The sequence below is a fragment of the Physella acuta genome, unplaced genomic scaffold (assembly GCF_028476545.2).
Source record: "Physella acuta isolate Inbredline_101_S28 unplaced genomic scaffold, ASM2847654v3 ptg000848l, whole genome shotgun sequence".
NCBI classification, from domain to species: domain Eukaryota; kingdom Metazoa; phylum Mollusca; class Gastropoda; family Physidae; genus Physella; species Physella acuta.
Window position 1 is genome coordinate 155079 of NW_026732365.1, and position 10624 is coordinate 165702.

Consider the following 10624-nt stretch of genomic DNA (forward strand, 5'->3'; position numbering starts at 1 on the left):
CGGCGCCCTGGCTATTGTGTTGCCAGAATCGTCTTGGGTTCCCCGGTGACCACTATGGCGCCTATGTCAGTTTTTAAAAATGCTATACATTAGAAACACGAAGGGTACCAATACTCGTTGCCTATTTCGAATCAGGCGCGTCATTCGGCGCCCCTACCGATAATCCCTAGAGCGCTATGGCGCCTACATTAGTTTAAAAAAGCGCGAAAGACTATGCATAACATGGGGTACTGTAGTCGTTAACTAAACATTATCACGTGCGTCATCCAGCGCCCCGTTAGGATGCGGCTTGCGCTCTGGGCTATTCGTAGAGTGCTATGGCGATTTCGTGCGTTTTAACAGTGCGATAGACTATAGAGAGGTTGCACGTGATGTCATGGATTTGTAACCATGTAAACGTCCGCCATTTTGGGTCTACATTCAAAATGGTGGTCTGCGCTGTGAAAGGTTGTAGTTCTCGCTATGGAAATTGTAAAGGCGTTTCTTTATTTCGACTGCCTAAAGTTATATTACACCAAGGTGAAACAGATCGGCAGTTAACTGAACGTAGACGTCGTACATTTTTGGCCAATATTTACCGAAGCGGTGTGAGTGAAGCAGCTGCAAACAACATTCGGATCTGTTCTCGACACTTTGTTTCAGGTAAAGAGTTAAATGATTTACCTTTAATAAAATGTTAGGTCATGGCAAATACTAATATATCGAAAGTTATAAAACGTAATTTGTATTAGAGTCTAGTCTCGTGAATATATATAGTCAATATTCGATATATTATATAGTAATATATTGTATTATTTTACCATACTCATATTGACGAGTCTAGCTAGAGTAAGGCCTAGCTGGGTAGCTAGATCTAGTTAAATACTCTATCTACAACTACTACTAGATCTAGTACTGAAACTTATCAACTGTCTAATTATTATTTAACTAATTATAGTCTCATAAACACTTATAATATATGATAAGCATAATAACTTTACTATTGTATTACGGCATAAATAATTTTTTTTGGTTTCTGCAACTGAAATTATTGGAAACAGATTGGGTCACAGGTTACACTAGTTCTAGGTTAGGCAGACATAGAACTCTAGGATTAACTAATTATTACTTAAATTAACTTTACAAAATTTACACTAGATTCTAAATATTTTATCAGAGTAAATAAAGAATAGTAAGTAATAGATCTAGTAGACTTAAATATAACTTTATTTTTTAAACTGTATATCATATTGAGTCTAGTAATTATTAATAACATATTATATATATTATAGTTAGTCATATTTCTCATATTTGGATAAGCTTTTTAAAAGTAGGCCCTCTATTCACGTGTAGTCTTTTTAAAAAAAATATTCTATTTATCCAGGTAGACCAGCAAACTTCAGAGATGAAACAAATGTTGACTGGGCTCCCACTCTGTTCCTTGGACATGATAATATTTCTATGGCAAAAGTGAAGTTATCAGTCGAAAGACACACACGTACATTAGAGAGACAAGCAAAGAAACGTGCTTATGAAGCTGCAGAGGCCCTTTTGGTACTACCATTGGGCAGTTCAACAAATATCCAGTGCTTTAATAATCAAACAGCCAATACTTCCCCAGTGGATATGGGTGAAGGTAATTCAACCATTACTTCCCCAGTGGATATGGGTGAAGGTAGTTCAAATATTCAGTGCTTCAATAATCAAACAACCAACATTTCCCCAGTGGATATGGGTGAAGGCAATTCAAATATTCAGTGCTTCAATAATTAAACAAACCACACTTCCCCAGTGGATATGGGTAAAGATAAGGCAAATATTCAGACAATCAACACTTCCCAATTGGCTATTAGTCATCAATATGCAAAGGATAGCACACAAACTATCACTAGCAGCATTGGTGTCAATATAGATTCTCTTTTTTTTGAGATGCAACAGTTAAGGTGTGAGAATTATTTGCTTCGTGAAAAAGTATTATGCTTTGAGCTAACCCCAGAGTCTTTCATTAATGACGATGATAAAGTCAAATTCTACACAGGTATTCATTCTTATGGTGTACTGATGCTTATTTTCAATAGCAGTAGTGGCACTATAAATCATAACCACAATAATTGTCTCACCAAGTTTCAGGAATTTGTGCTAACATTGATGAAATTAAGGCTTAGTCTGCCGCTGCAAGATCTGTCATACAGATTTAAAATTTCACTGTCAACAGCCAGTAGAATTTTTGAGAAATGGGTTCGCCATATGGCTCACAACCTTAGACAATTTATAGTGTGGCCTGAAAGGGAGGACATACAAAAAACTATGCCTAATTGTTTCAAGCGTTCCTTTGGTGCAAACACAGCAGTTATTATTGATTGTTTTGAAATTTTTATTGACAAACCATCAAGTCTAGCTGCTAGAGCAATCACCTGGTCACAATATAAACACAATACCATTAAATTTCTTATAGGCATCACTCCACAATGTACTATATCTTTTATATCTAAGGCTTGGGGTGGTAGGGTTAGTGATAAATACTTAACAGAAAATTGTGTCATTTTAAACAAACTTTCACCTGGAGATTTAGTTTTGGCTGATAGGGGATTTACAATAGCAGATAGTGTTGGGCTTTATTGTGCAAAGCTTGCTATTCCTGCTTTTACAAAGGAAAAAAAACAACTATCAGCTTTGGAAGTGGCTGAGACAAGAAAGATTGCAAATGTTCGGATTCATGTAGAAAGGGTTATTGGGTCAGTTAGACAAAAATACAAAATTCTAAGTGACACTTTACCACTGGATTATTTAAATGAAAAGGGCAATCCTTTAATAGATGATATAGTGACCACTTGTTGTGCATTGATTAATCTTTGTCCAGCTATTGTGCCTTTTGATTAATTTGAGTATTTAAAAATGCCATTTATTGTTGTCAGCACAATTTATTGTTACCAGGTTGTATTTTAATATTTAATAAAAAATAAAAACACATTTCATATTTCATTTTTATTTTAACTTATTCAGAGTAGGCTTATTTCTTTTTGTCAGTGGTAAGCCAACAGCTTTAGTAATGCCAGATGCCTTTTTATTGGTATAATAGCATGCCAAGAGTTCAGGCAATATAATTTTCTGAAAAAATTCTGCTGCCTTAACAGAGATGCTTGACCACAAATTACTGTCAAAAAAAAATCTTTCTATGTGAACATCTTTTGTTGTCCATATGACAAAATCAGCATATGAAGACTTGGTAGCTGCCATTTGGGTCTGGATTTGATATTAGTAGCGGTGTGTGCTACTTAATTGTTTATTTGGTCCCAGACCAAGGTTTTTGGCCTCCTTATTGGATATGTCACTCAACATTTTCTCCTTAGTGCACACCTTGTCCACAGCAGTCACAGGTAACCAGACCATCTGGAGAGGCTCCTATGTAGTGCATTTCAGGATGAATTACTAGTCCACTGCAGTGGGCAGCCAAAATAACTCCAGTTTGTTGACAAAAAAGCCATGGCTCGACTGGCTTTTCTGCTGCCTTCTGTGAATGCTTGACCTGCAAAATAAGACAAGTATTAATTAACAAATTGAGGCTATAACATAAACACAAATCAAACTGTTGTAGCTGATTAAAAGAAAAAATAATTCAAGCTAGAAAACATTGGATTATTAGAATCAACAAAAATGTACAGGTCCTAAAAAGTTTGGTACCTTATAGTGGTACTAATTTTCTATTTGATTTTTTTATTTTATGAATGGGCTCATCATGGGTTTACCATCATGGTTTAAGCATGGTAAACCCATACCAAATGTTGCCATCAACTACCACTGAGCAGAACAAGTCACCAAATTTAATGTAAAATTAGTGTTTATTTTATGTGAGAATGGTTTAGAATAATCATCAATATTATTAATATTGGATTAGTAAAATCCAAAAAAAATGGACAGGTCCTAAAAAGTGGGATACCTGCCTTATACTTATACCCTGCTTTCCCCTAAGTCATTTAAATATTTAGGTAAACATCATAAGACATAATATTTAGTCTATTATTATAATAATATATAGAATCTAGTATAGAATTGACTTACTTTGGCAACAACGACGACTTTGCTTCCAAATTCTCTGCATTTTGATTGGGACACAAGCCCATCCGTAAAGTATACATAGGACTTCAGGCTTTTATAGTTTCTCATCTTTTCCTGTGTCACTTTGTTGGTCGAAAACACTAAATAGTTCACTATGTCCATGTTTTAAATTTTTGGCCAAATACTGATATCATCTACAAGCTCTTGAAGTTGACGCTTATCACTAAGAAGATACGGATCTTCAATGCATAAAAGTTCAATTTTTTAAATGTATTGTTCTTGCTCGGTAGGTGCGAGGCTTTTAACATAAGCTGAACACATTCTGGAACTAGTCTAACACAAAACTGTACTGAAGACTCCACTGCCTAGCGCTTTTATATTAAAATAATTTATATACACCGGTTGTTAAGGCCGGCGATAGGGCATCAACATGGCGGTCAACATGGCGGCGGATGTAACATCACGTGGTTTTGGTCACGTGTGTGCAACCTCTCTATAGATAAGATGTGATATTATAGTCGTTCAGTAAATAAAATCAGGCGCTTCCGCGTGCGCCGCGGTCTATCCTGTGAGCACTATGGCGCCTAGGTTAGCATTAGGGAGCACCCTATAACATTGACACTGTGGCACACAACATTCGATGATTAAATCGAGCAACGGTTCGTACGCGGCGCCCCTGAGGTAGTGTAAGTGGGGGCTCCCGAGAGCGCCCTGCTTCTTCCCTGACACCTGGGTGGTCGCTGACGTGTGTTCTACCTCACAATTACGGAGAGTGATTAACGTACACTCCAGGCTTTCATACACCACGCTCTTGGACATGCTGGGCTGTATTGTAGGTAAACCAGTGCCCCGAAAAATATGATCCAAGAAATATAGCACAGGTATTGTTTAAATCCTCTTAAATTATTATGTTACAGTAGGCGAAACAAACTATAAGTAACGTGATATAAACTGATTAAAGCATGTAGCTTATGTAAATTTAAGGTATGTATAAAGGTAATATGTTTAAGCTTGGGGTTCGCTTAGACCTGCAATTACAAGACCCTACCAAAAATAGCCTCCAAGTTGTTCGAGAGGCCCATTAAATAATTTTAAAAATCATGCACAGTGAAATTAAAATTAATTTGGTTTTAAAATCCTGTTTTTTTTGGACTTTAAACAGGAGTAAGTATTTTACACTTTAGTATTTTCAGTAATGAAACACTATTTTAAAAAAAAGACAAAAGCAATTTGGCTCTAAAGTAGTAATGGCGACATAGAAGAAGACATCCTGTAAACAAAAGAATCGCGTGGTTTATAAGAGCATACTTTTAGTTTAAAATGTTTATCGGCAAAGTTTTGTAAACAAATAACTAGGCTATGTTGGGCTGACGGAAAATCGATCACAGAATTCTGTACAGCCAGTCAATGTTTGTCTTACGCAAGTGAAACATCGTATTAACTTAGTTTTGATTAGCAGCTTTTATATCATTGATTATAAAAAAATAAATTTCTGAATTATTTTTAGGCTTAAGTTTTTATTTTATTTTTAGTTTAACGGCAGCTATGATTGCAAAATCTAATAATTATCATTAAAAAAGTTTTTAAAAACCCACGTTTTCTGATTGAACTAAAAAGTAGAAAATAAATGCTATACATCACAATAATGCAAGTGATCACTCTACTATAAGCGGTGAAAAACGTGGGGCGCCGAAGTAAAAGTTTTTTATCGGTCATTGTTAATATAAGATGTAAAAGTTATATTACTATTGATTAGATAATACTATTGAGTTTTATTAGGGAGCTTGTAGAGAGTCAACAGTATTAGAAACTGTAAGAAAATCACGGCGCCCCACGTTTTTCATCGCTTATAGTAGAGTGATCGCTTGCATTATAGTGATGTATAGCATTTATTTTCTACTTTTTAGTTCAATCAGAAAACGTGGGTTTTTAAAAACTTTTTTAATGATAATTATTTTCTACTTTTTAGTCTTTGTCTGTTTGTTTGCATTCAAATCTTGCTATTGATTTTATCTTCTCGCATTCACTTTTTTTTTGGGTAAACGAAGACAACTCGTAAAAAACACGTGCCTTTTCCAATCGACGTTTCTTCTGTGTTGCCGTTTCTTTCACCATTTTGCCCTCGCATGCAAACCATTCGACCATCACCATTCTACTTCCTTTGTACACAAACACCGCGTGACCACTACTCAGCCAATCGCGTGCTTGCTCCTTTAGTAAGCCAGAAGAGGGAAAGTACTGTTGTAACCCCGGTGTTTTTGTGTATTGTTATCCCAAGGTCGAATGCGGTATAAAAGGTGGAGTGAATAATTGTCACGGGTTAGTTGATAGCGGTTAGGACGAGGGCTGGTCTGTTGTGTGTACAGAATTGAGACGGAATAAAAGTTGGAAGTTAGACACGAAGCGTTGTTTTTACAAGTGGCGGGTTACGGCTTTGTTGTGTGAATACGTTACTGGCCACCAGTTGTTACGTTCCGGTTGTTTGTACACAAACACCGCGTGACCACTACTCAGCCAATCGCGTGCTCTCCTTCAGTAAGCCACAAGAGGGAAAGTACCGAACCTTGTTTTATATCAAATTACAATTACTAGGTTATGTCCCATTTTTTACAAATACATAGGGGTCTAAAATGATCAATAAAATGTTTCCATGGATCAATTTAGTAATAATAACAATTGAATATTGTATTGTCATCGGAAACAAAGCTTCCCTGAAAATTTCAGCGCGCTAGCTAACTGGGAAGTGCCCGAAATTTCGATCGCAAGATTTGATTGGAAAACCAGACGCGAAAGCAAGTTAAAGAAAACGTGGGAAAAAGTAAACATCCCTTTGTAGACCAAGCAAAAGAAGTAGAGTTCATATCTTTCTTGACCCAGCATATGAGAGTATGATGTCTCAGCACTATATCCAGCTGCCTTTACTTTCCCTAACGTGAGTTGGGTACCCATCAGATTTGGGTGGTCTCTGGGAAGTTCCACTGACTTGAACCCGGATTCGAACTCGAGACTTTCGGTTTAGCAGTCTAGCGCTCTATCGCTCTACTTCTACCATCACTCGAGTTGTTTATAGATTCAGCTTTTGTCGTATTTGTAATTGGAAAACATGTAATACAAATAGACTTTCCAGGAAGTTGCGACAGTTCATAGAACTGCATATTTAATTTTCTAAAGGGCGTTAAAAGAGTTTTCATCTAGGAATGAATTTTAAATGATCAAGAAATATTTAATCATCGTGACCGAGATCTTGGTAGTTGTGTAAACATTTGAACAGTTAACACAATGAGCGCACTAAGTTAGTAGGTGTATATAAAGGATTCTAATGTAACCAGCCGGCTGAGAATTGGGTAAGATCTATAAAAAAACACCTTCTAAGATACAATTACAAGACAACAATTTGAAAACAGATGCGCAAAAGTATAGGAAGGAAAGCCAAAGGTATGTGAATACTTAATGCCATTGTAGTTTCTAATTCAAACACAAAACAAAACAGAATGCTATAATGAGTATCAACAAGGTTACTATAATCACAAATCTATACTTATATTTATTATTAGAAAAAATGAACAAACTTGCTATAATCAAACCTCTACATTTATATTGATTATAAAAAATAAATAAAAGCAAAGAAAAAATACAACTAAAGTAATGTTTACTTATGTTGTAGACCTATAAGTGTTACATGACTGTATGAAACGTGTTGTACTGCAACAGATAAACAAAATGACCAGTGAAAAACAACGAAAATTAATCTGTTTCATCGTTTGTTTGATGTTTACCTTGATACCCGTGTCATGTGACCGAGGCTACTTGCGAGCTCTGAGCCAACTGAAACCTTACCCAAATTTTGGAGTTTTTGCATTTGATGATGCCAAATTTGAAAAGTACGTGTACTTATTAGAATAATCATTGTTTATTCTATATAAAATAAGCAATATATGTTAACATAATTACTGGTTGCGAGTAAAGCTATTGAAGTCTTTTACTATATTTTGCATTCATTCCGAGATAAACTTTTCAAAACCAGGTAACAAAGTAAGAGAGCAATGTTACTTTAGAACAACTAATGTTGAAGCATGAATGTAATTAAATACGGACTACTTTTTATATTGATAATGATCAATTAATATAGCCTTTCTCCCTGCCTGCCTGCTTGATAACCTGCTTGCCTTAACCTGCCTGCTTACCTGCTGCCTCTCTGTCTGTACCATCAGTCTTAGAAAAAATCTTATACACATTTTAGCAGCAAATGCTTTTACGAAAGCAAGAATGTTTATTTTATGTCATTTGTTTCTGTCTTTTTATGTTTTTTTTTTTTTTTGTAAATGTTAGTATACTTGTTTTATTTCCAGATTCTACAACTGCTTAGCGAATACCCAGCCTCTCTGTCGATTCCGGTACTACACGCAGACGTATACTGTCACTGATGTTTCATCGTCTGCTGGTACCTGGCCAGCCGACTTACCGACACATGTCTACTCCTGCAGGTACAACTTCAGTTACCTGTCCATCTCCTGTAAACGACCTGGTTTTATGCTCTGCACCTATCAGATACCACAACACGATGTCGTCATAGACTGGGACTACATAGAGGAGTACATGTCATATCCAACACTGACAAACTCTACAAGTGTTTGTGGTAACAGGCAGTTGGCGTTCTACTACAACTCTACACAGACGTTTAGCACTACGCAGACGTCAAACAGAATTCAGACGTCAACTCCCATTGATACGTCATCCAGCACACAGACGTCCATCCCCAAGCAGACGTTAATCTACACACGGACGTCAACCACGACACAGAAAACAGCGCCACCCGATGCAACAGCGCAGTTTAAGCCTTTAAGCACCGCAAAGAATGGTGGATGCGCTCTATGCTCGTCTCTTTCAATGCTTGCTGTTGGCATAATACCCGTTGCTTATTTGATAACAAACCCAAATTGTTTGCTTTAATAAAAAAAACCCAAAGCACGTCGTACATCGAGAAGAAAACATATATCGTTTGTTTAGGACATTAAAAAAGCTAATGCACAGACCACTGCATTAGCGAAAGCGTAAGATATAATGGGTCTAGTAGATAATTTACATAGACAGCGCTTAAAACGCGTTGTAGCTTTAAATCTTTTTTATTCATAAAAATTAAAAAGTATAAGATACTTGTGGCTAATATTTATGTGCTGCCACGTCAGGCGGTATTTTATTCACTATGCTGTAATTCTGATACATCAATTACTTCGCCTTGACACATAAAACGCCCACTACATGTCCCAAGGGCCAAGTGTGTTACTGTAGACAAAAGTGGACTAACAAGACCTATACAATCGATCACAAGTTCCCTGGTCAAACGTATCTAGACCTTTCCTTCTCCTACACCGTAGTTTTTAATTGATTAAATCAATTCGTTCCTGTTATGAAGTCATCTGTTACAGCTGGTAGTAGGGTTTGATGTCATTAATGACTGCAGTGAGAGGTTATACAGTTGTGTGGTGAATTAGACGAATCAACAGTAGATCAACACCAACACAATCTCAGTTCAGCAACTTTAATATAACGTATAGCTGATACTAAACACTCCATGACAGTTTTAGTCTTGTATAAAACAGAAGAGAAACTTGGCCATCAATAGAGGCCAGCCTTAGTGGCTAGCCCTACCACATCTTACAACACAAATCACGTCTACATCCTCACAAGGCTAACGTTCGACTCCCTTAATTCATTCTCCCAGCCTCAGCTTCACCCTCAGGAAACCTAACATCTTCCTGATCACGGCAGCTCAGCGGGGGGCGGGCGCCCTATCCTGCACATAGCAGGATATATATATATTGTTTGTGAACGTGTGCCTGCTCACCAACGCGTTATTTAAAGCGAAATGTGTCCTATTTACTTTAATAGGAGATGTAAACGGAGGAAAATTAAACAAGTTTTACGGCAAGTATTACCTGATATAGAGTAGTGCAATTTATTGATTCCCAAATAGGTTTAATTAGGAAACAATTTTTCACGATTACAATACTTCCTCTTTACTTCGTATACGAGAAGTAAAAAGAGTGATAATCTTACTTCCTTTACAAAACCTTTAACAATATTGTAAATACACGACTTGGCTAAGCCGCGAGAAGAAGGAAGGTAAAGCGTGACGAATAATCGAAGATACACGTGATCATGTTATCTCACTGTTTACTAAATGCCATATATTAACAGTTTCTTTCTCGCGGTTCGGTTTACTCAGTCTTACACTAGGAGCCTAAGTATATGCTTGTTTTAAATTATGTTTTTTTTTAAAATTTAAATGATATCAATTTTTTTTTAATTAAATCAAATTTTAAATTATGCTAAACAAACACAGCGAGTCGATGGAGTTTTAATCCCGAAGATATTGAGATCTATAGACGTAAGTAGGCCTATTGTATACAGTGGATGTATTTATGTATAGAAACAGGAAATCTACATAATTATTGTTATTATCTGTGTTCCTTCTTCAGAAAAACGAAATGTTGTTCATGAAGATATTGTCTTGGAATTGTCTAAATCAAATGGTATTACTTCTGCTCCTGACACCAGTATTATGCAACATAGCGTTCATAACTGTCCT

General features: G+C 36.3%; 1 protein-coding gene across 3 annotated transcripts; it reads left to right on the top strand.

The window, feature by feature from the left end:
* The first annotated feature begins 419 nt into the window (after window positions 1-419).
* LOC131952050 (uncharacterized) lies at window positions 420-2859 on the top strand. Of its 3 annotated transcripts, XM_059314520.1 has the most exons (3): window positions 420-642; window positions 1364-1615; window positions 1655-2735. In XM_059314520.1, the coding sequence occupies exons 1-3, from the start codon at window positions 426-428 to the stop codon at window positions 1750-1752; spliced, it is 567 nt and encodes a 188-aa protein (XP_059170503.1). In that variant the 5' UTR covers window positions 420-425; the 3' UTR covers window positions 1753-2735. The 3 variants fall into 3 exon arrangements, with proteins under 3 accessions (XP_059170503.1, XP_059170501.1, XP_059170502.1); XM_059314518.1 differs by having other exon boundaries at window positions 1364-2859; XM_059314519.1 differs by having other exon boundaries at window positions 1364-2735.
* Window positions 2860-10624: the final 7765 nt, after the last annotated feature.